At 40.7% G+C, this 25,752-nt stretch overlaps 1 protein-coding gene across 1 annotated transcript; it reads left to right on the top strand.

The window, feature by feature from the left end:
- Positions 1-408: 408 nt before the first annotated feature.
- Positions 409-24,682, top strand: prkacab (protein kinase, cAMP-dependent, catalytic, alpha, genome duplicate b). Its single transcript, XM_054779027.1, has 11 exons — positions 409-987; positions 5,613-5,674; positions 6,686-6,814; positions 12,199-12,297; positions 13,623-13,705; positions 13,875-14,001; positions 17,033-17,128; positions 18,788-18,910; positions 22,647-22,706; positions 22,800-22,904; positions 22,975-24,682. Exons 1-11 carry the CDS (start codon positions 942-944, stop codon positions 23,098-23,100), a joined length of 1,056 nt encoding a protein of 351 aa, XP_054635002.1. The 5' UTR covers positions 409-941; the 3' UTR covers positions 23,101-24,682.
- Positions 24,683-25,752: the final 1,070 nt, after the last annotated feature.

Genomic DNA, 25,752 nt, shown 5'->3' with positions numbered 1-25,752 from the left:
TGCGTTCCATTCTGACCAACATTTCTAAAAATAGCTCGTGGCTGACGTCACTTGGTGAAACGTGTATCAGTCGCTTAGCGGCCGCGAGGAAAGGGGGAGGGGGGTGTTGAGATTTTGCGTGTTTTTCAGAGAACCCAATTATAAGAGTTAGGTGCCATTACAGACTCCCGCTTGTAGACATTGTCACTGTCCCGTCACGCCAGGTCAGCTGCACCGGCAGGAGGAAAATATCAGTGACGTTAACCCAGCACCCACCACCCCACCTTCGTTTTGTAGGGCGGCGGGATGCTGCCGTTGGAGCGCCGAGGACCAATCACCACGCCCCATTGGACATCGCCGTAGATTGTTGTCCAATCGGGAGCCGCGGCCCTGCTGTCAGTCAAGCCTAGTTCAGTAGAGTGGGAGGGACGTTCACTGGGCTGTAGTTCCGTCATCTCGCGCGTCCCCGGGTCTACGGGGGGCCAATGTTGATTTGGGCGAATTCTCGTCGATGTCTGGGAAGATTTGATTTTTAAACGGCCGAGTCGGCTAGTGCCAAGTGGCAGCCTTTCGACTGAGAACACCGCATTCCTGCCTCCTGTGTTACTGTGATTTTTTTTAGAGGCTGGGGTGAAGGTGGGAAGCCAGGGGGCCTCGCTCGGTGGGGGCTGCAAGGAGGCTCAGGAGAAGACTGGATCCTCCGTGTTCAGGCCGACAGGGCTCTGCACGATCTGGGAAGCCTCAGCGGCCGAGACACATCACCTATCCGAGATTTGACGCTCGATATCACCTCGGGAAACGAGCGGCTGCACCCTGCACTGCATCAGCAGCCGACAGCCTGTTCAAGATCAACACTTTGTTCGCTCCGGCTGGATTTAGGCAATACTGTCGATTCCTAATCGAGCTTAGACCTGCTTAACGGGGCCCAATAGCGACGGATCGCTCCTGGACAAGTTGTCATCATGGGCAACGCGCCCACGGCCAGGAAGGGCAGCGAGATGGAAAGCGGTGAGTACGGCACGCAGCACGCTTCACACCTGAGCATCAACTGCACCTCTCCAACTTGTGGTCGTTGTGTGTGACGTCAAGGCCTGTTTTTGTATTAAGACCCATTTACTGCACATGTAATATAAATATATACACAGTACTTAAACTAGTGCTACAATATAATATTGTAGTTCTGTTTGCAGTTGTGTAGAACTGCGAGATGTATTTCCAATGTTTCACCCATCTCCTGTAGCAAAATAAGAGAATAACCCCCCCCAAAACACCTCCCTTTATCATTTTCTTTATTCTCCAATACCCTTTCATTTGCCAAACTCAACAATAAACACATTTGTAAATGTAGATTTATGCCAATCAATCAATATCCGCCTTATTAATTGGACTTCAACTGATTGCGTGAACTTGTACCCAGTCTTGAGGCCAATGAGTGCACCATCCAGTCAATGTGTTAATGGGATGTCTCTTCATGAGAGGTCCAGCACAGTTCAAACCTTCTCAGTTTGTTTCCCTTTGCACAAATCACATAGTGAAATGTGACGCAAGATGTCAGTATCTTAACACCTGTATTACGAGCACAGCAGAAACGTGTGTTGATATTTTGCAAATATAATTGAGCCTTATGATCCAGCATTGGGTTTTTGTTTTTAGTGACGTGGACATTATACGTACTTACGATTGTATTTTGGCCTTGAAATGATATTCTGCTATTTTGCCACTAGCTCTGTTTCTGCCAAGCATGTCCTGACATACTGTAGCCTTCATCCTGTGATGCTGGTTCACACATTTGTTCAAATTTCAAGCTTTTCCCAATTGTAATTGCCATTTGTTCCATCATCAAACCATCACAAAACCTTTATTAACTGTAGGGCTGCAGCTAACGGTTATTTTGTTAGTCGATTCATCTGATGCTTGTTGTTTTGATTAATCAAGTAATTGGTTAAGTCCTAAACCGACCAAATCAATATGATCCCGATCCACATTTTTTGGCTTCTGATCCGATCCGATTATTTTGTAGTCTTGCAGATTTGATCTGATCCGGTACCGATTGTTTTTTGTTTGTTTGTTTGTTTTTTTAATAATAATAAGCTTTTGTTACAAACATGAATTTGTGGAATTGAATATGTTTATGAAAATAGCTCTTCAAAGCATTAAAAATAATGCAACCAAAGTATTGATGAATTTACTTTTTTTATTACTCAGCATGATCAACAGTATTGTTTGGCTTTTGTAACAAACCCCTGAGTCAAGTCCCTAATCCAATAAAAGATCCAATAAAAGATCAAATTGGAAAAAATGGGCACGCAAAATACTTTTAGGGTAGGACTAATCATTTGACATGGTTATAGATCAGTTTGTGGTGTGATTTAGACCATTTTTTTAAACAAACTCTCTTAGGGCCCTATGAAGTCTGTTTTATTTTTTCCCAAATTCCGTTTTCTCTGTTTACATTTTTTTAGAATTCATAGTTTTTATTAATCTTTTCTACTTATTTTACCAGCACAGAGTGTGTGCTATTTTTAGTGAATAAAATGCTAAAATTCTTACATTTTTTGATGCAATACATCATTGGCCCATTTTGTCCAGTAATTGAGAAATGGATGTAGCTTAGCTAACTTTTCTAATAGGATGTCAGCCTCAGAAAAATCTTCAACAACTGTAAAGCCCGTGCTTGTGATTAAGGAAGATGGAGTCACAGATGTATTTTCAATCGCATTATTAATGTAAGATATTTTAATGACACCCTTGTTTGGTTTACACAATTAGACAAATGTGACAAAGAGCGCTCTTATTTTGAAGGCAGGAATGTGTTGTGTGTCTTGAGAATGGCAATTGACAGTTGATATGCGCTGGGTGCAAGATAAATGTGCCTCTTGTCTTTTTTTTCGCTGAGAACCTGCACGTCGTCAGTGGGAAATGCATAATGGTCCTTACATTAAAGCAGTAAAACACAACACAGTGAAAATATACTCATCCAGCCCGAGTCGCAGAGACACACTCACATGCACACACAGCTGCACTAGCTAAACTAAACGAACCCCGCTAACATCCATTCACGCTCCGTAACAGAAGAGTTTCCAAGGTTTTTTGCTGCAGTTTGGACATGTTTAGTAGTGTTTGTGCGGTCCCTATTATCAACCAGCGGTTACAGCGGCACTTCCGGTGCGAGCTCTCTACACCATGACGCAGCAGTCCGGGCACAGTGAGAGGGAACTACCACTGTAGCAACGGAACCGTATATCCAATGTGAAACTAACTTCACCACGGTACACCGCGGACATGTCTGCATGGTGGTGTTGCGTTTTTTTCTTCTTGTGGGTGGCGCGAGTCGAGTGGCAACCAGCTTTGAAGCGCATTCCTGCACCTACCATGCTGGAGTGTGGCTCAGAGTTCCGAACGTGATACGGCAACCGGATTGGCCCGATCTCGTGGCGGTAGCAGATATTATTCGATCTTCATAAATACAGCGGATTGGCAGTCGACCCCAATCCTGAAGATCGGATCGGGACATCCTCAATATGAACCAAACACAGACAGTTAGTTGTTTAATCATACCGACATATCAGGAAAGAGACAAAAATGTTGATCATTGTTTCCAAAGTTGGCACACAGTGCTTATTAGGAAGGAGGAAGGAGACAAATACGAGCTGTTCATCGTTCTGTGTGTGTTCTATGAACAAATAAAGCACTCATTCACACATAATAAAGATGATTACAGGATCTGTCAGAATTTGTCCATTGTGTCCCAACTCTAAAAGAACCACTATCCATTCTTCACAAAGACTGAGTCACTAATGCGTGAATGCTTTGTTTTTGGATCCGACTAGTTTGTCAGGCGCACTGTTTGGTCGTACGAAAACCGAGTCGTATTTTTAGCAATCATTTTTATCAAAAACCCGGGTGTATGAAAGCCACGGTTCCATCGTACATGCATTAATTCATGTAATAAAGACAAGTCAAAATAAAGTCAATTAACTAATGCCATGACTCCACCTGCGAGCTGATGAATGATAGCCAGCGGTCAGCAGGCTCGCTGGGGTACGGGGAGAGCGAGGAGGAAGTGTTGGCCGTCATGCCAATGAGCCCGCCAGTAAAATGGCAGTATTTGTCTGTGATGTAGCTCATTAAGTACAATTTATAAAAAAAAATGTCATTTAGAAATTAGAAAGCATTTTAGTGTGACTCAAGATGGCAATTTTTTTTCTCAATGCTTTTGTGCACCCCTACAGCGCAAGCAACGATAAATACTGTTAAATTACTACCTGAAATAAACTATGTTAACTGCTGCAAGATGAAATAAAACTCAAATAAATTAGAAGAAATGATCACATTTTGATAATGTGTAATGTAGGTGGAGCTGGAAGTGAGGAGAGGGGATTGCTGAAGGCGAGTCAACTTTGTGCTTTTTGACATTCGCCACTGTCATTCAAGTGTGTGAATAAGTTAACTTCTGTGTATGAACACTTCACAAACTGTACTCACCCTTAACTTTAATGAGGTGTGGTTATTGTGAAGAGGGAGGATTACTATCATTTCCATTTGAGTCTTAATTACATTGCAATTACTATATGAAGTGGCATCCCCAAAAAGCATTTAAAAAGCCAAATAAAAATCAAAAGAATGAAACTTTCAAATGCTTACAGAGCTGATGTCTCCCAATATATGCTAACCAGTTTTTTGTATCAGTTTAAACAAAATATTTGGGTAGATCTTGAGATTGTGCATGTTGAAAAGCATTCCGCTGTGGTACAGTTTTAAACTATGATAATTACAGTATTTTACAGTAGGGGTGTCACAAGACAAGAATTCTTGTTCAGAAAACAAATGTCTCGTGGGCACTAGGCCTGGGGGCAATACTTAATTAACTAGTTAATTAATCATGCAATAAATGAAAATGAACGTGATAATTTTGCCAGCCTTATCATATTGCCATGTGCATGCGTGTCTGTTTTCCTCATCTCTTGCCTCCAAACAGGCAGGAAGAGGTTCACTCTGTGCATTGGTTTCAGCACCTTAGCGCGTTTGTTCCATGGAACAATGGCATGAACAGAGTGAGCCCTTTTGTCAGCCATACGGACTCTGTCCCTATGGGTGGAGGCAGGGCCGGTAGCATACGCACAGAGTGCAGAAGAGTGTAACAAAGTAGAAATTCAATTAGTAGATTGCAAAATATTGTCATATATTTTTTTCATTGTACTTTTCTTAAAAGTAATGTTAAAATCTCGTCTCATCCTAGTTGACCCCATCTTGCGTGTCGTCTCTTCCAAGGAACTGAGTGTCTCGTGACACCAGTATTACAATGTCAAAAATTACTTGAGCTCCACTTTGTTATGAATTTATGGGCTCAAATATGCCAATGACAAAAATATCTATTTTTGTCTATGTAAAGAAAAATCACTCCATTGTTCTAAGCTCATTCTTCCAATTAACTCAGTGAACACCACTCACCTTACAAACTACGATGACAAACATGTGAACCCCCCCAGATGAATGCGGTGTTTGGCCATTTATTTAAATTTATCACAAATTAATTTAGATGAAGGCATTTAATGTGATTCTTCAAAGCTTTAAGGATGTCATTTTCATTCTTTTAAAAAAAATTAAAACCCTCTTGGTTTTGTATTTTACAGTCAAGGAGTTCCTTGCTAAAGCCAAAGAGGACTTCCTCAAGAAGTGGGAGAACCCCGAACAGGTGAGAGATGCCACTGTACAGTAGAAGTGGTCATCATCGCAGGAGGAAGGTGTGCTTTTGTTTTTTTCCAAACCAGTCCATTGTTGTCTTATCAAATAGGCAATATATGCTTGTGCAAAGTTATGAAAATGTGTTGCATTTTCATATTAAGCACCAATAAAAATAAATCAATGGGCTGAATTATAAAGTGTTCAGCCCACATCGATTCATACCCTGCAGGCTAAATGTGAATTTTTACTTGGTGAATAGGTATCTTCTAAGATGTAATATGGTGTCTTTAGCACATCTGCCTTACAGCCAGGTGGTTTTGGGTTTGAATCTCGGCCTAGACCTCTCCATGTCAGGTTTGCATGTTCTCACTGTTCTCCAGGTTGTCCAGTGTCCCCTCCATAGCCCAAAAACATGTATGCAATGTTAATTGGAGACTCCAGTGTAAATTTTTTACACACACACTGGTGACCAGTTCCGTATGTTCCCCGTGTCTCATTTGAAGTCTGCTGTGATAGGGTCTAGCTCAACCATGACGCGGAACAGAACAGAATAAGTGGTAGAAAATGAATCAATGTACTGTATGTTCTAGCTGGAAATGTTACAGAAAAGTTACAAAAAACTATAAGAAGTCAGAAATATCAATGCTTTTATCCTGAGACAAAAAGTATGAATAATTTTGTAAAGAGCACATTATGACAGACATTTGTTAAAAATAACATGTCGTAGTATAATGTTATACAGGCTTTTGCTACTTTCTTGGGTAAATCACAATCACAATGCATGTTATCCAGGTATAACTGTGTGCAAATGGAAGACATGTCACTCATAGTGCTTCAATAATTCTCAAGAAATGACGTGTAATGTTTCATTGCATCATCCAATGGACGGTTTACTCTTAAAAAGTGTATTCCTTATCAGATAGATTAGAAAATAAAAATTTCCCCCCAAAACCACATCACTTGTCCTGCCTTTGTCACTGAACAATGAACTGAACTAACGCTTGGTGTTTTGTCCGTTCAGAACACTGCTTGCCTGGAGCAGTTTGAGAGGTTGAAAACTCTGGGCACAGGCTCATTTGGGCGTGTTATGCTGGTGAGGCACAGAGAAACGGGACAGCATTACGCCATGAAGATCCTCAACAAGCAGAAGGTCAGTCCCGGTCACAGGTCAAGGATGAAGTCGTTTTAGAAGTGCTTCTCAGATAAGAACGCTCTATAACAGTGATTCTCAACTGGTGGGTTGTGGAGAAAAAATAGTATAATGACCCCATGTCCATGAATCACCTGTGTGCTACTCACTTGCTACTCCACCATGAGGTGTGTGCCGTGTTTATGGCCGACTTGGCCGAGCTTGAGCGGGAGGGAAGGACATTGAGTGTGGACTAAAGACGATGTCTGTCCAACACACAGCTAGATATCTACTGGAGAAGAGTGTGGCATAAAGCTAAAACTTACATTGTGTTTCATGGGGGGATTCAGGTACAGTATGACGGTACTGTTTAATGCCCAAGTTGATCTATTGGCCCAGGCAGAAGGGTGGCCTACAGAAGAAATGGTCCTCCTATTATAATGAAACTTACCTACTGAGTGTTGAATCATAGCAACTGGATACACTTGATTTTCTTGAAGATCCTTCACCTGTCATCCAGGTCCATGGCAAATCCCTGTTTCAACTCCCCAGAAGATATACCATGTACTGAAAACCTTCAGAGACACCTTTTGTTCAAATAATTTTTGAATTTGTGGATAAAAACGTATTGTTCCTGAAATCATTATGAAACACAATAACTATTTTGCACTACCTCAAGTTCAAACTGCATGTCTTTTCATTAAAGGGACTGTTTCCAGCTGCGTCAAAATCACACCACCAGCGGTTAGCAAAGGCTCCTGTCCATGTGTGTGTTACCTGGGGCAGCAGCTTATATGCTCGGAGACGGAAGAGGGAATGACATAATGCTTGCAACACATTCAAAAGTTACTGCCCTCTAGGCAGCCACGTAACTTTCAACATTTAAAGGAGACCTATTATACTCATTTTCGGGCCTTTGCATTGAGTTCTGGACGCCAATACAACAGCTACACATGATAACCCGCACAGAAAGCTTTCTAGATCTTCCAGACTCTGTGCCTCTTCCTGCAGTGTTTCCTTGGGTTTCCTGCTTTCCGCCCAAACGGTCTGTGTAATTTACTCCACCCCCTCCTCCAGGTATGCTTCCCGCCGAGCCCACTTTGCTGTGATTGGTCACACTCCCAAGCGCTCCAGAGGACTTCCGGACAGCTGCCGAACCCCACTTTCTAATTTGGCCGGTACAGGAGTTGATAGTAAATGGCGATCTATCTCTTGAAAAAAGGCTGCTTTTAAAAAACTCCGGCAGACCCACAGATTGTGATGGTAAAAGGCTATTAGCAGCTCCAGACATCAGTGAGCTTATAATTTGCATGGATGCAGCTAACACTCCCCCTGCTCCCTGTATGCACACTCTCTAATGCTACACAGATAACCGCTTTCGTCCAATTACTTACACAAAATAAACACAGTTAGGACACTGATAAATTGTTACTTACAGCTTGCTCTTCTGACTCTTCAACACAGCCAAGTAACGTTGGAAAGGCGTCGGTTTGGCGCCAGTTTGGCGGATAGTCCAGCTTCGTATTGGCCCATGTTCACAAAACAGTCCGGTGTGAAGTGCCGTTGACAGATGAGCATATTTTTCTCTTGCTGGCCGGGATTCAGCAACTTCAACCACTTCGGCCTGATGCTTGCCTCTTTAGGAAAGCTGAACAAAATTAGCTTTCCTTCACACCCGAACAAACATTTCCTGAGAACCATTGCTCAATGTGCTAACCCGGTGAAATCTTCGACTACAGAGCGAAGGAAAAGCGGGGGAGGGTAGGCCTACAGCCTGTACCTGTGCTTGCCCATATAAGGAAATCCGGGTTGCGTTGACATCAGTAGAACTAGGTGTTAAAAAAACCTCTGTAAAGCACAGCATGCAGAGCCATCCAAAACTGCTTTCAGGGCTCACTTCCCAATGCACAACCCTCATTATCTGACGCGATGGCATCGTTTAACACGAGAATACATCATTGTATCAACATTTATAGGTCAGAAAAGAGGAAAAACATAATAGATCCCCTTTAAAATATAAACAAATAAAAGTAATCTATTAAATAAATAAGATATTTGAGAAGTTTACGTAAAAAAAAAAAAAATTCTGCAATTTGCCGCTTGTCATTGAAGGATGATGGTGCGTCCTGGAACCAAACCAGTTGAGAACCACTGCTCTATAAAACAAAGTCAACATTACATTTTAACCTGAAAAGCATGTTGGGGATCTCACATGCACACTTCCCCAACAGGAAGTTACCCAGCATGGCTTGTGGGTTATAGATTAGTATAAAATAGTATGGTTTTACATGTGTATTAGTGTGTAAGTGTTTATTTTTATACCCACGTAGTCCATGTGGTGCAGGTACATTGTGTGTTCCATGCGTGTTATTTTTGGTTGCACCTTGAGTGAGGGAGGCTTATGATTCGATAAGTTCTTGTTGGTTTGTTTTGTGTGATTATGGATGTAAATGTCAAGCTTCAATTTCAATCTGCAATTCATTGCAAATGGACAGCACTTCCTCAAGCAAATTGATGTTATTTAAAGTAGCGTCTTATTCATAGCCCAGGCTTGATGAGAGTGTCAAAAAGGAAATCATTCATATGGGAGTCTCAATTATTTGCATATTTTCAAAGGGAACCCAACAAAAAGTGGGAATCTACAATATTAAGAACGTTAAAATTAGGGATGTCCCGATACACATTTTTTGGCTTCCGATCCAGTACCTATCTTTTTTTGTTTTTTTAATAATAATAAGATTTTGTTACAAACATTAATTTGTGGGATTACACAGCACGACCAACAATATTGTTTGGCTTTTATAACAAATCTCTGTGAGTCAGGTCCCTAATCCAATAAAATATTCAATAAAAGATCAAATTGGACAAAATGGGCTTGCAAAATACTTTTAGGGTAGGACTTATCATTTGACATGGTTATAGATCAATTTGTGGTGTGATTTAGAATAAGATTTTTTTTTAACAAACTCTCTTAGGGCCCTGTGAAATGTGTTTTATTTTTTCCCAAATTCCGTTTTCTCCGTTTTAATTTTTTTGGAATTCAGTTTTTTTCCTTTTCCACATATTTTTTACCAGCATAGAATGTGTGCTATTTGGGTTATTGATGTCACAGATGTAATTCCAAACACGTTATTAATGTAAGATATTTTAATGACACCGTTATTTTGTTTACACAATTAGACAAAGGTGACAAAGAGCACTCTTATTTTGAATGCCGGAATGTGTTGTGTGTGTGTGTGTGTGTGTGTGTGTTGAGAATGGCAATTGACGGTTGCTACGCGCTGGGTGCAAGATAAATAAAGACAAAGATTGTTAATTGTTAACAAAAATAAATTGTTGTTAACCAGTTAATATTATTTTTTTTCGCTGATGCTCCTCACAGATCAAAGTTTTTAACATTAACCGCCACACGTGTAGCATGAAATCAACCACTAATGTAATGATCACGAGTCACAAGTATATGCTAGCGAGAAGCTAACACAACGCAGAAATCTTCACTTCAGAAGTTAAATGCTCAACACAGACTATCTATATCAAATTCGTTAGTTCACAAAAAGCTGTTCGATACAAGTCCTATCAAGCCAAAGAGAATGGGAATAAAGTAGGAAGTAGGAACCCACCTAAATAAAAGCAATCTATGGGAACGTAAGAGACACTTAAGCGCAGCCATGGCTAGTCATGGAGATCATCTTCGCCACTGAAACACTCGCTGGGCAAAAGTACTTGAACTCTTCTGCCTGAAATGGGAAGAATTATCCTTACGTTGCTGAATGTTCGCACTGCGCAATTGAACACATTTTGAGTCGAGGCGACGACAGAGCAAATATCAGGCTCTGAACGCTATGTCATTGTGTTATTGGTGTATGCCCAACTCAGGTTGTTGTCATGGCAACGATGCTTGGTGTTTATGTGCGTTGAGAAAAGAAAAACAAAAGAAAAGTGTGGAGAGGAAAGTGTGTTTCTCTGTTCACGGCTGGTAAAAAGGGCCAGCATGGGATGGCAGTGTTACAGAGCTGGAGGTGAGTCACATCATTAAGGTGAGTTTACGTAAAGAGTTACAGTTACCATGAGCCAGCTAACATGACTTGAATCCCACATAAAAATTGGCTAACTTCATTTCTCCTCCATGTCCTTGATGTTTGGGGCTGATTAGAGTGGCTGTGACTGTGTGGATGCAGCAATGGTCTGCAGTTAGGGCCAGCATGGCCTTCCCTGTTGGCTTATCAGAAGCACTGACCTACAACTTAAATTCTACTATTTCACCCACAAAATTGTATGAATTTATTCCCAACAGTCTATTATCTTAATTTAATAGTGTGTCTCATGTCTGCACTGCTCCCAGCAGTGTATTCATATGTTAGATTTTATTTGTCCAATCAGATTTCAGCTTCTTTGTGTTGCCACGTCAATTTTATCTGCCCAGGGCCTTCAGAATCAGAAGTGCTGGCCCATGTCACATACACATCATTAGCAATGGGGCTGTTCTTTTAACCAATCAGATTTCAGATTTGCCTCACAGAGCCAGCTAGCAGGTCCACAGTAATGTCAGTATTTTTCTGTCCTCCATTTGGTTGATCAGAGCAAAACCAAGCTGAATAGTCTGTAGCAATTGTACACAATAAGGCCCTCAATGGCTGACAGGAGTAAAACAAATTGACTTGGTGTCAGACACTCTTAAAAATCAATTTTCAAAGCGGACTTTTAAAAGGAGAGGTGGACCAACCCTGAAACTAACAAGCTTGTCTCAGCCCAGGAAAGGGTTTGTTTGCCACTTCCAGAATTGAGCTTCCGAGCAGTTTCACTGACTTATGGCCTCTAAGTAGCATACACAGTGTGTGTATGCAAGCAATTTAAACTTCAGTTTTCCATAATAAGTCCCAATTAACAAATACTGTACTGACTGTTGATGTTGACCTGTTCATCTCAGAACTTCATTGTTTTTTCTTCTTTGGTTTTGTGGTTACGTTTTGGATTGATGTGTGCTGTATTTGTTTTGTTTTTACTTTCTACTGGGGCCTCGTGCCAGGTCATCATTGTAAGTAAATGAGAAGCTGTTCCCAGTTGAGCTTACCTGGGAAAATAAAGGTGAAAAAAATAAGGGAGGGAGACAGAATTTTTGGGATCGGTGCAAAAGTCGAAAGTATTAAATAGAATAATGTAAAGGGCACTGGGACAGAAAACGTGGTTTTAAATCACCAAAGAGCCCAAATTCAGCTTCTGACATCAGGATTTTCCGACAGTCTCATGCTTTTGCCATACGATTTTCATAATTTACCTACATTTCTTTGTTGCTGAACAAAATAAACAAATACATCAAATCTAATAAAATAAAATAAAAAATCCTAACCCTATAAATTCAACTACACAATTAGACCATTTACCTTTTCACTTTCTCTATGTTTTAGGTGGTGAAGCTCAAGCAGATAGAGCACACGCTGAATGAGAAGAGAATTCTTCAGGCCGTCAACTTTCCCTTTCTGGTGCGGTTAGAGTACTCCTTCAAGGTATGGTGAGTTGGATTGTCTGTGGGGTTTTTTGGGGGGTTTCTTTTTGCAAATTTGTATGTTGTATGTTGTTGATGACATCCCGGCGGCAGACATGTTCAACATTTGACACTGTGCCGATTCCCCAGCTGGCCATCCTCCACGTAAAGCTTTATCCACTTAAGCTGTTTGGTTGCACCTTGAATGACCTGGGATTGAATACCCTTGATGCCTCAAATAAACCTATTAACATGCTTGGGCAGTGTCTGGTTTTCAGGCCTTTTCTGACATTTTACTCAACTAAATGGTGAACAAGTCCAGTTTCTAATTCGCAAAAATATCAAAGCTGATCTGCGGTTGAATTTCTGGCAGTACCCTTGCTATGTTTTACATGAATCTTTGACCCATTCTTTGGTACGACTGTAGTCGCTTGTTGTTGAGAGTGGCCTCTAGTGGCATATCCTGTGCATTACAATACAGGGCTACCATTCTTGCAGGCAGCGTGGTGATTCCTGCTCAGTGTGGTGATTCCTGCACTGTGTAGGTGTGAATGTGAGTGTGAATGGTTGTTTGTGTCTATGTGCAGGAGCATATTTAGTCATTTGGGGGCCCAATCATCCTGGGGGATTATTATTACCTAACAAGTGAATCATCTCAACGCTTTTATTTGATAAGAACATTAAGCAACATTTAATGTAGTTTACCGTTTTAATACTCACATCTTTGTGATAAAAAGCATCACTCGCGGGCTCAGCTTCATCCCGAGAACTACCTCCGCGGCTGATAATTGACAGCAGTGCTATTGTCAAGAGCGTCTTGCTCTTGTTGTCGTATGTCTTTGTTTGTACTTGGGACTATGAAAAAGGTTGACACCTTTGGTAGTTTTGGCAAAAACGGTTTATTTTTCTCTTGCCTTCTGCACGCCACTCAGGTAACTCCGCTTATTCTTCCTCCACACCGTGCCAACAACTTTGTTTTTGCTGCCATCTTCCTGAATCAATCTGCACATGCAAACATGGAATAGCCATTGCATGAGAAGGGAGGAGGGAGCAGTCGAAAAGACCATGTTAGATTTCACATTTTGATGTAGTTTTAAGCATGTGAATTAAGACTAACAGTAATATTTACTTTAAATCAAAGAAAAAAATCGATAATCAGTTTTTATGAGACCTTTTGGGGCCCCTGGAAATTTTGGGGTCCTATGCAATTGCCTGTTTCTGCCTAATGGTAAGTCTGCTCCTGTATATGTGCCCTGTGATTAACTGGCGACCAGTCCCGTGTGGAATCTGCCTTATGCCAAAAAATATATTTCTATGCTGAGCATGTCTCGCGCTCCCTTTCAACAGGACAACACTAACCTCTATATGGTGATGGAGTACGTGCCAGGTGGAGAGATGTTTTCCCATCTACGAAGAATTGGCAGATTTAGGTTAGTAACTAATTGAGATCTACACTGCACAATCATTTTGTTGGGACACGGAAAACGTTCAAGCTTTTTCAGAAGACACTGAGTTGTGTTTAGGTCAGTTCTTCACAAGTTTGGACTGAACGCTGTGCTGTGTGTCTAAACACCTTTGCATGTGTCCCTACATTTACAGTGAGCCTCATGCTCGGTTCTACGCTGCTCAAATTGTTCTGACGTTTGAGTACCTGCATGCTCTGGACCTGATTTACAGAGACCTGAAACCTGAAAACCTTCTCATAGACCAACAGGGCTACATACAGGTAAATGCAAGGATAAACAATAGGACCAACAATTACTTGAGGTATAGCTATCACTGAAAAAAGAATAGGAAAGCTCATTTTTTAATTGTTGCTAAAATGATGATAAAATGATTTTAGTGCTGCCGTATGATGTCTTATTCATGAATTTAAAAGGACTTGCCATCACATTGCAACCAGTATCAGAAGAGGTATGGATCCAACTGTAATGTGCAATCATGAATACCTTTTTCGGATTATTTCATCTGGAAATTCCCAAGTGTGTATTAATAGAACAGCCTTGAAACCGACATTATAAATCACCACTAAATAATAAGCTCTCAAATGCCAGTGGGATTTTCAGTTTCTCCCGCAAAATACGTCAAGCTGTGTGTACTTTATTTACTTGGGAAGCTTCTTCCTCTGCGTTTCTCAGCGTGTACAGAAATGTTGTTTTGTTCAAAAATCTGAGACGATTGACACACCCACACAATTATGATGATGAGTATTGTGTAGAGTACTGTAGTAGTGGTATTGGTGGTGGTAAATTCAAACATTATGTTAATTCTCACTCAACAAATTTCATAAATACACTGGTAACAAGTGCACTTGTGAAGGGAAGTGCTGCTCTAACCAATGGTTGTTTATACTAGGGACCGTCAATAAAAAAAAAAATCACACCACAAATTGATCTATAAATTGGTTTATAAATTGATCTATAACCATGTCAAATGATTAGTCCTAACCTAAAAGTGTTTTGCACTCCCATTATTTCAAATTTAATCTTTTATTGGATGGATTTTTATTGGATCTTTTATTGGAGCAGGGTCCTGACTCACAGATGTTTATTACAACAGCCAAACAAAATTGTTGGTCATGCTGTGTAATAAAAAAGTAAATTCAGCAATACTTTGGTTGCATTATTTTTAATGCTTTGAAGAACCCTTTTCATCACCATATTCAATTCCACAAATTAATGTTTGCAGCAAAAGCTTAATATAAAAAAAGACCAGTATAAAACAGTTGTAGTGCTTCTACAGATGCACTATGGAAAGTGTCCTTACCGCCTCCATCACTGTTTGATACGGTAACTGTACAACACGTGATAGGAAGGCACTCCAGCGGGTGATCAAGACCTCACAGAACATTGTTGGGGCAGCCCTCCCCTCACTGCAAGACATTTATAAATCTCGCGTCCTACGAAGAACACACAACCTCATCAAGGACAGCACACATCCACAACACTCATTATTCACACTCCTACCGTCAGACAGACGCTACAGGAGTTTGAAGTCCAGGACCACTAGGCTGGCAAACAGCTTTTACCCACAGGCCATCAGGCTTCTCAACGAAGCGCTCGCACACGCCGCACGCAACACACGCACACACTCATAGCACTTTATTATTTATTTATTTTTTATTATTTTTCTGTATTAATGTCTCTTCTGTTTTTGTTGCTTAATTTATTGGTACATATGTTTCTTATGTTCTTATTCGTTTTCTTTCTTTTCTTGGGAGAATGAACAGAATAAGAATGTCATTGCATAGTATAACTGCTGTTTTACTGTGCATATGACAATAAAACTCTTGAATCTTGAATCTTGAATCTTGAATTGGTATCGGATAGGCAAGACTATAAAAAAATCGACTCGCAAGCCAAAAATTGTGGATTGGGACGTCCCTGGTAGATTGTATAAAACGTATGTAGAAAAACAACATTCACAACCAACATCTTCAATAATGCTTTATTTAGTCGAATGACACTGGAATGTCCATATACAACAATTTAGATGTCACTGACATGTAATCCAGCTATTCAACATAATTCATACGTGCTAGAAAGTACAGAAGTTAATCTACCCCACAATCGCAATTTTTTTCTATGCCTCTGATGAGAACTATAAAAAAAAAAGAACAAAATGAGATGTCCTATAAACATACATTCAAACATCACCTACAACACGAAAGAGCTGTAGAAAGTTATACTATCTGACCGAGAGCTTCTGTAAGGACAGCTTCGCAGCTAATAGCATGTAGCTAACCAGCGCAACACTAGTGATGAGCGGCTCGATACGGGAATATCGACACCTTAGATAGCAGCTTCAGGCTCTAAATTCGATTCTCAAATCAAAATACTTTGATACTTGAATCATTTGAGGTAATAGTGGAAGGTAATTAAATTATTGAGACCTTGTCTCAATGACATGCCGTTCTTTAAAAATAAATGAATAAATTACTTTGATGTCTCACACTATTTATATTATTGGCTATGCTGTGATTTGAAATGCACAACTTTTTAAAATTTACCCGACACGTTGGGCGTATTTGCACCAAGTATCAGTATCGGATTGGTACCGCCGATGCCAGCCTGAATTTTACTCAGTATCAGATGGGAAAAGACATCAGTGGTATCGCACATCGCTACTAACAACTTCTTCTAAGTGTAAAGCAATTCAGTGACCACAATCGCCCCCTAGTGTTGTTGAAAAAGAAGTGCACAGGGAAGGAAGACACACATGTACTGTAGCTCACAGAAAAGGAGCTCCACTTTCATTGGCAGTTTTTTGTAAAGGTATAGGTATATTAAAAGGTATAGGAGTATGTAGCACTGGATGTTAATTTGGCCATTATTAAAAAAAAACATCACATAGTTGTCGTTAACGGTAAATATGTGTGTGTATATGTGTGTAACACACACGCAAGTACCAAAAATTGGTATCGGTACCGTATCAGCTCAAATGTGAAAGGTACCAGTCCCTACATTCATTTCACAATAAACTAAAATGACTTGTTATCACTGGTTGAAGACAGGTAATGGAGTTTTAAATGCCCATGAAGTGGGCATGCATGGTTCTCATCATCAGACAGCGACAATATCAATATATGATGTCTAAAAACTGATTATATTCACTTTGGACAAAACTTTTACAATCATTTAAATTTAGTGTGTTAGCCATGCTAACTTGAGTGTGTGCTGCTCGTACTGCAGTGCCGGCCAGTGTGTGCAAGTGTTGTCATGTCATTCATTCTCTTTCTGTGACTTTTCCCTTCAAAGGTGACAGATTTTGGCTTTGCCAAACGTGTAAAGGGCAGGACTTGGACACTGTGTGGCACTCCGGAATATCTGGCCCCCGAAATCATTCTCAGCAAGGTAAACCACGATTTTCCTCTATTTGCATCTTTTAAATCAAACAGTTCTAGTGATTGGGGGTATATGTGTATGTTTTTGTATTACAGTGTTCCCTCGTTTATCGCGGGTGATAGGTTCCCAAAATAGATCGGAATCAGTGAAATCCGCAAAGTAGCCAACTTAATTTTTTTTTACAATTATATATGTTTTAAGGCTGCAAAACCCCTCCCCAAACACTTTACACACTTTTCTCAGACAGGCATGAATATTTTCTCACATTTCTCTCTTGTTTAAACTCTCAAAAAAGATCAAACATTCGTTTGAATTTTAATGATCAACCTACGAGGTCGGACACAAGAAATTATTAAGTGACTCGTGTAGTTCAGTCCTCTGACCGTGCCTTTTCGTCCTGGCGCCGTTCCGTTGTACTGTAGCGTTTTTGTATCCTTGTTAAAACATATTGCTGCAGTCCTCCTCCTCGAACCAAAGATTCATTTATTCCATAATGGCGCCCCACAGCCTCGTAACTTCTACATTCCTTCAGCATATCCAGAAGTTCAACCTTTTGTGCGATGGTTAGCAACCTCCTGTGCCTTTTGGGCACAGAACATTTTGTCTACATTGTGGGTTTTGTTGGGGAGAAACTTGCAAACATACAAGGACTGCAAGCTAGCAAGAAGGCAAGCTAGCAATGGAATAGGAGACACGGCAGGGCTGCATGAAGACAATTGATTGACAATGGTCTACAGCCAATCAGGACGCAAAAGACAATGGGCGGTGCAGACAGACGAGAGAGGGAAGCATTTCTTCTTAGAGGGCCAGGCTCAGACTGTAAAATGTTTAAAAAAGCACTAAAATTGCACAAAAAAAACCTAGCGAGTCCACAAAAAGTGAACAGCGACAGAGTGAGAGAACACTGTACTCATACAGGCTTTTTAGATGTATAATTTTAAGTTAAGTGAAATCATAATTTTAGGCCATAAACTCTTCAAGTGATACAAGGTAACTATATTTTCATGAAAGCCCTTCGCAGAATGATTAATCAATTAATGGACAACTATTTTGCTATTTGATTAATAATTTTTTGTTTTAAAAATGTAAATATTCTGTGATTTCAGCCCTTCCAATGTGAATACTTTTTAAATTCCTTAGTCATCCATGAAAGCAGACCTATTATGTTCGTATTTTAGGCAAAACGAAACATTCACACATATCAGCTTGGACTTTGGAAAACAGTGATCGCCATTTTTACCTCTTGTCTGATATGTTGCAGACCAAACCACTAAATGTTGGTGTTTGGTTCCAATTGATTTGGTCTGCCTAGGGCCTAAGTGATTACTCGATTAATCGAAACAGATTAATCGACTAAGAAAATAATCTGTAGTTGCAGCCCTAGAATACACACTGCGCCCTTGCGGCGTGCAGCGCATATTCATCCGCGTGCTGAAACGAGTTCTTGAGGTGATTCCAGTGTTTACGGACCAAAATGACGTTTTTAATTCATTTATAGGCGTACGTAACCATGAAATGTTGTAACTTGATGACCACTTACTGTATACAGTATATAAAGAAGGCTCCATCTCCATTTGTTGGCAATGGAGCTGTTTTGAGACTGCACTTTGCCTGTTTATAAGACACCTCATAATAATACGAATCTTGTGTGCCTCTTTGGATAATTAGGGGTATAACAAGGCAGTGGACTGGTGGGCGCTGGGCGTACTGGTCTATGAAATGGCAGCAGGTTACCCCCCTTTCTTCGCTGACCAGCCTATTCAGATCTATGAGAAGATTGTATCAGGGAAGGTAAGTTTCACCCACTCACACTTCCATTAGATTTGTTGTACATACATTTGTATGTATGACTGGTGTGCTGCATTTCATGCTCAGTTGAGGACAACCTATTTCTTCTTTCAAGTGTCTCTGACAATCACAAGATCTCTTTTTTAACAATCAGCTGTTAATGTTAACACTGATGGTCTAGTGGTTGGCTCGCAGGCAGTGTGGGTTCAGTCCCCACTCAGTTTCAGTGTGAATGTGAGTGGGAATGGTTGTCTATACACCCTGTGCTTGACTGGGGAGAGATCAGGGTGTCGTCCACCTTCCACCCGGAGTCAGCTGGGATAGGCTTCATCTCCCCAGCATAAGCATAAGTGGTAGAAGATGGATGCATGTTAAAGTTCATGGGAGAAAAAGATATCAGTCATACCTTAAATGCATTATTGAATTTGAATGTACATGCTGCGCAATGGAGAGAAAATAAATCCTTGAATTGGAGGAGGGTGATTCATTCCTGATCTAAATTTTAAGACCAGTCAAAAAAACTGCAAAAATTTCCATTTTGCACTATTGGATCGTAAGGAGGTTCTAAGTAGAGCTTCAAAATGTGAACAGAAGAAATGGGAGCGAGCCCAAAACATTTTTGAATAAGCAATTTATTCCAAACAACCATTAAACTGAAATAGGCGCAGCGGATGACGCAAGAAACACGTCTTGTCTTTTACTTTGAATGTGCACCCCTCCTTGCTAAATACACTGACCATGTCGCTAAATTGGCAACACGGATCTCTTCTACGTATGAGGCGTGTTATGAAGCGGACTTATGGTCGCCGCAATACTGTTATTAATGAAGCAAGACGCCCACTTCACCTTTTATCTTCAAATACATTGTCACCGGTAAGCCTGACTTACATTTCTGCTAGCGACTTCTAGCATTAATAATTAATTTCCACCGGTGTTGTGATCGCCGGTGTTGGCACTCAGTCAAATGGGACGAGTGTAAAAAGAACGGCTTGGTGACAAAGTTAAGACGATGTCAAACCGCTACACTACATATCGCAAAGTTTAGAATCAATATTTATCTAATAAGACGACAGAAACCTCATTTTAAATACTACTTCCTCACCAGAGATGTCAACTTCTCCTCCTCAATCAGCCAATGTGGGCTTAACTGAGCTTGCTGAACAGTTTTGCTCTTAACAGCCAACCAAGACCGGGGAGCTGCCATTTGCCCTTTGAGGCAAATCAGAAGTCGAATCAGAAATCTGAAAAACAAAAAAAACAGCCCCTTTGCTACTGTGTATGTGACAGCAACCTCGCCAGGACATTCGGGAATTTAATTCTGAAGGCCTTGGCCAGATTACATTAATATGGCAACGCATAGAACAGGGGTAGGGAACCTATGGCTCGGGAGCCAGATGTGGCTCTTTTGATGACTGCTCCTGGCTCTCAGACATGTCTTAACACGATAAAATTTATTTATTTCAATTATTTTTTCGCTGACATTTTAAAGTAAAACATTACAGAAATCACAGTGTAAAAATAAAGTTCAAAATATAAAACTTTCTTATGCATTTTAATCCATTCATCGTCTGCCACAAAGCGGGTGGCCAGAGCCAACGCCAGCTGTCCTTCCGATATTTTCCGGGACGGACACCAAAACTTGATTATTGTTGGATAATGTGGTAGCCTACCTGCGTCACTGAGATGTCAAGAAGTAAACTTCCCTCCTTTAATTTGCTAATTCTGCAAAGCAACCACTTTTGACGAAGAAGATGGCGAAAAGAAAGAACGATACGGAGTGCGGTGCCAAACCGTGCAGCACCAGAAGTTGCATTAATTGTAACAAGTATTTTATTTATTATTGGATAGCTTTCAGTATAACAATGTTAGTAAAAAGAATCAATTCAGAGACTTATTATAATCTAAAATTGTTGGTCTTGCTTAAACATGTACATATTTAGTCATATTCAGTGTTAAAAAAATATGATATGGCTCTCACGGGAATACATTTAAAAATATGTGCCTTTCATGGCTCTCCTAGGCAAAAAGGTTCCCGACCCCTGGCATAGAAGCTGAAATCTGACAAGAACATCTAACATGCACATACACTACTGGAAGCAGTGCAGCCAAAACAGACGCTACTAAATAAAGATATTCGACTGTTGGTAATATATTAATATAATTTAGTGGAACTAGTATTAGAGTGGTTAGCATGTTGGCCACACAGTCAGGAGATCGGGAAGACCTGGGTTCGAATCTCCGCTTGGGCATCTGTGTGTGGAGTTTGCATGTTCTGTGTGGGTTTTCTCCGGGTACTCCTGCTTCCTACCACATTCCAAAAATTGGCGACTCTAAATAGGTGTTAGTGAATGTTAGTGTGAATGGTTGTTTGTCTATTGGCTGTGATTGGCAAGCGACCAGTCCAGGGTGTAACTCGCCTCTTGCCCCAGGTCAGCTGGGATAGTCTCCAGCATATCCCCGCAACACTAATTAGATGAAAATAGATGGAAGAATGGAACTAATATTAGAATTTAAGCTGTAAATATAGGTCAGTACTTCTGGTAATGGTTAGGCTAGCAGAGAAGGCGGAGTTTTCCAAAATCTTCACCCTGGCTTCAGTTTTCCAAAAGCTCACTTTTTAAGGACAAAAACCCATGTTTGTGTGTGGACACAAGGCCAAAATGCATAGAAAAATATGCATTTTTAAAAAAATCCGTACTTGTGTGGCCATAGCCTAAAGCTTGTTGCTGGAGCCAAGTCTGAAAGGGAACCAGGATGAGAATGTCTCCCTGAACGTTCTAAGCTCCTGTTTCCATGCCAGTGCAGTATTGAGCAGAATGCTGCCTGAAGCAGGTCTGCGTTTACTGTTAGTCAATGTAGGGTTGTTCTTCAGACCACAAACTAGTTGAGACTGAATCAACAGCGCCACCAGGGACGGACCTACCATTAAGGCAAAATAGGCAATTGCCTTAGGCCCCCAAACAGCACGGGCCAGGGTCACCACAGCCAGCAGCACCACAATTATGTTAGCATACTAAACAAACAAATAACAGAACAAAAAAGAAAACCATCTGAAAGCTAAATTCATCTGCAAACTTACCAAAATGGATCAGAGAAGAGGAAGCAGCGAGAGGACGCCAAAAGTATTTTGCCTCATTAACGAAGGTCTCAAGATTCTTTACTGTGTCGGTAGAAAAAAATGTCAACGAGCCAGTGTCGGATGGACCGCTATAAAATTGTACCCCTGCCGGTTTTGTGCGTGTGCTAAAATCAGCGGTATGCGTTTATATATGCATTAGGCGCTACTACCGCGGCCTGTTCGGGAGTTCCAGTCTGCCACCGGGTGATGCTGAGTTTGGTGCTGCAACATCTCACCTATGTGTGAAGTCCAGTGAGAAGTTACAGCAAGAAGAACTTTCTTTGACATTTACCGTATGGAATGAAAAGCATGGACAGCAATATGGACGTGCTTCAACAAGATAATGAGCATCCACGTTATGTATTTGTGCAAATATGAAAAAACTCCATTTGACTTCTCCCCCATGGAAGGCATGGAAATGGGGAAAAGCAATAGTTCGCAAAGATGAGGGCTGCACTCTATTTTGCCTCAATCGCATCACCATACATTTTGAAATAACGGTGAATTAGTTGACCAACCGGTTATTATGCCCCGCCCTGGTCTAAAGCAATGTTCCCCAACTCTATAAAGACATTTCCACTTGTGCTGGCTTGAGAAAAGCACCTTTATTGTCTGCTTTAGGTGCGTTTCCCATCTCACTTCAGCTCAGACCTGAAGGACCTTCTGAGGAACCTGCTCCAGGTAAAAATATTGCACCTGTCGTTCATGACATGTGAAACGTGTTTTTGCACGCACAAATGATAATGGAGGAAATGTATCGACATTATCTTTAAGGTTGATTTAACAAAACGCTATGGGAACCTCAAGAACGGGGTCAACGACATCAAAGGACACAAGTGGTTTTCAACCACTGACTGGATTGCCATTTACCAGAAAAAGGTGTGTGCTTTGTCTGTGTGGGTGTATTTTGTATGCACACAGAGATGTTACTTGTCTTTTTTTTTTTCAGGTGGAAGCTCCGTTCGTTCCCAAGTTTAAGGGTCCCGGCGACACCAGCAACTTTGACGACTACGAGGAGGAGGAGATTCGCATTTCCTTCAATGAGAAATGTGCCAAGGAGTTTGCTGAGTTCTAGAGTGAGCGAGAGAGTGAATGAGGGAGGGAGTCGATGAGGAAGCAGGGGGAGTCAGAGCTAGGCTGGTCAAGTGGGAGATGTAAGAAGGAGCGTACCGTCTCCTGTCACAATCACAAGCACCAGCTGCAAAAAGAGGGGAAAGGGTATTGAGAGGCGATAAAGAGCGAGAAGACTGATTACCAGCAGTGTTGCCTTTTTCTGTTCTACTTTCTTTATGATTCTATCTCATGTTTGGATCCCTTTATAATGAAGGTGTGCTTCAAATTCATAGATGTGGGGAACCCCTCTTGTTTAGAATCGCCGCAACACAGTTTCCTCCCTGCTGGTATTGTTCCGTGTTCCATCCTTCACATTTGCGGCCCAGGAGAGGCGTTCATCTGTTGGTCATACGTGAAGCCCACTGAGACTTGCGCAAGCCGAGGTCTAAAGAGTGATTTTTTTTCATTCACATTGATAATTGGCTGGCTGCCTTTTTTCCCTGATAAGCGAAAGAGGTTTCATCAATCAATCACATCCAGACAAACATTCAGCTTGAATGGCTTTATGATTTGGAAACTATTCTTTTTTTCTCCCCCTCGAGAGCAACCCTTACTCTGTATGCTTTTCTATTGACCGGCAATGGAAAAACAAACCATATGATGCCGTCAGACAGGAAAGTCACTCATGCTGACTATGTGACAGTATTTATTCTCATTGTTAGCTTAGCAAGACTTTGTCCATCTCCACAAAAAACACTTTTAATGTTTAAATGTGTCTCCGCTGATATCATGTCACGCTAACACAAAGAAGTGTGGACAAGGGAATGCAAAGTCCGTGTTTTAATGGTGGAAGGAACGCCGTCACATGGTATCTCAGGTTTGAACATAACACTCAATGGGGATATTCGATGAGCATAACTAATGACATGGAAAGTTCAAGCTCTGGTTGGAATTAAAAGGAACTAAAGGGAATTTTTAGATATTTGATTAGTGTCTTCCACAATTTTGCCCTTCCATTAAGTTTTGTGACTGGACAAAACCCTGTGCTGTCTACGCTCAGCGCTCATCTACCGGCAATGTTGGTTCTGCATGTTTTGCCCTGAAAGAGACCGTCTGAGGCAGACTACCTCAAACTGCTTCTGGATCACCAGAGCACTTTGATCTGTCATTGATGGTGGTCTTATTTGTGTCCTTTGTTTTGTTTTGTTTTTTTAAATATCCCAAGCCTGTTCCGCTTATCACTTGAAATGTTGAACTGTGCGGTCCATCACCTCTTTGTTTTATGTTTTTTTTTAATCCAAAATGTGTTTTCATGTGGTGACGACAATGTAAAACTAATGACCATACCAGTAAACCAGCCAGGTAAGGGAAGAGCGCCTTTTTGTTAGAGGATAACATGGTTCCTAGTGCACTGTACAACCTGCCTATTTCAAGTACGTACATGACACATCTGGTCAATGCCTCTTTTAGCAAGTATTTCAGCAACATGCAGCACGGTGGTCTTTTTAGCATTTGGACATTCAGGAATTCTAAAAAATAAAATATGTTGTTTGCTTTCAAATGTCGAAGCCTTTGAATATTATTTTACAGCCGCATTGTAGTTGCCACAAGACTTTTGTAGGGTTTCTTCCGTAACATCCTGCACTGTAAAAAGTGTATAGCGGCTTGTAAAAGCTTCATGTTTTTTGTTTTTTTTTTAATTCATGAATGTTATGAAAATAATTAGGTTATTGGTGGTGTAGTGCTTTATATAGCTGACTTTCTTACAGCTGGGGTGTGGGGTCTATTCGCACACAATGCATTCTTCACAAATGCCTGGCTATCAGTCACACTAAGTCAACTGTCATCCTGAACAGGTTAAGCGGTACAAAAAAATTATACATTTTATTTGTAGGTACCTGTCATGACTCTCAAAGTCATCACCTTACAGAGAGTAAAGAAATACAAAATCCTAATATGAACCACCTTGCTGCTCTCATGTCGATTTGGTGTGGCTAAAACACCACAGAATTTCAGATGATTTCCATCCTTTCCGTCCGTATTGAATAGTTTGGTTGAGGTAAAACCTTTTCTCAAAATGACATGCACATCCATAATGTCGAACTGTGTGTTCATATGATGTGTCTATGCTGTTTTTTTCTCAACGACAGTGAATCGCAGATCTCGCTGGCTGGCTTGTGGTCTGTTTTTCATTACAAGTATTGGGCCAAATCCTCCCAGCATTCCTTCCATTTTGTCTGTATGATGTCTCAAAAGCAGTGCCCCAAGGTTTATGGCAGGATATTCCAATTAATCTCATGAAATTAGGAACTATCGACCAATTAAATGACTTGCAAGAGCAGAAATGCCATTGTGTTTTATGGAATGACTTACCGGAATGCAATTTAAGCTCATTTATTTGTCCCTAATTTGTTTGTTTTATGACAGGATGTTTATTATTGGCGTTGCCATACCCAAGCTGAATCACAACAAAGAAAGATAACTTTTGTGTGGCCACATGTTTTAAAGACTAACCGAGTCCAACAATACAGTAAAGGAGCATATTAAGGTATATTATATTTGATAAGCCACCTGCTGAGCAATGAAGTTATATTGATTCAAATAAGGCTGAGGTATCCACAGTGTCAGTTATTATTATTTATTTGTGATGATTATACTCTTCTGGACCACTTGT

Source organism: Dunckerocampus dactyliophorus, chromosome 6, assembly GCF_027744805.1.
Source record: "Dunckerocampus dactyliophorus isolate RoL2022-P2 chromosome 6, RoL_Ddac_1.1, whole genome shotgun sequence".
Lineage (NCBI taxonomy): Eukaryota > Metazoa > Chordata > Actinopteri > Syngnathiformes > Syngnathidae > Dunckerocampus > Dunckerocampus dactyliophorus.
Note: the sequence above shows the minus strand (reverse complement) of the source record. Positions and strands in the feature narration are given on the sequence as shown.

Bases quoted from the DNA above. Each gene is read 5' to 3' on its own strand.
- prkacab (XM_054779027.1), top strand. From the start codon at position 942: ATGGGCAACGCGCCCACGGCCAGGAAGGGCAGCGAGATGGAAAGCG. The intron at 13,706-13,874 runs GTTAGTAACTAA...CTACATTTACAG, and splicing joins CGAAGAATTGGCAGATTTAG to TGAGCCTCATGCTCGGTTCT. The intron at 22,905-22,974 runs GTGTGTGCTTTG...TTTTTTTTTCAG, and splicing joins TTGCCATTTACCAGAAAAAG to GTGGAAGCTCCGTTCGTTCC.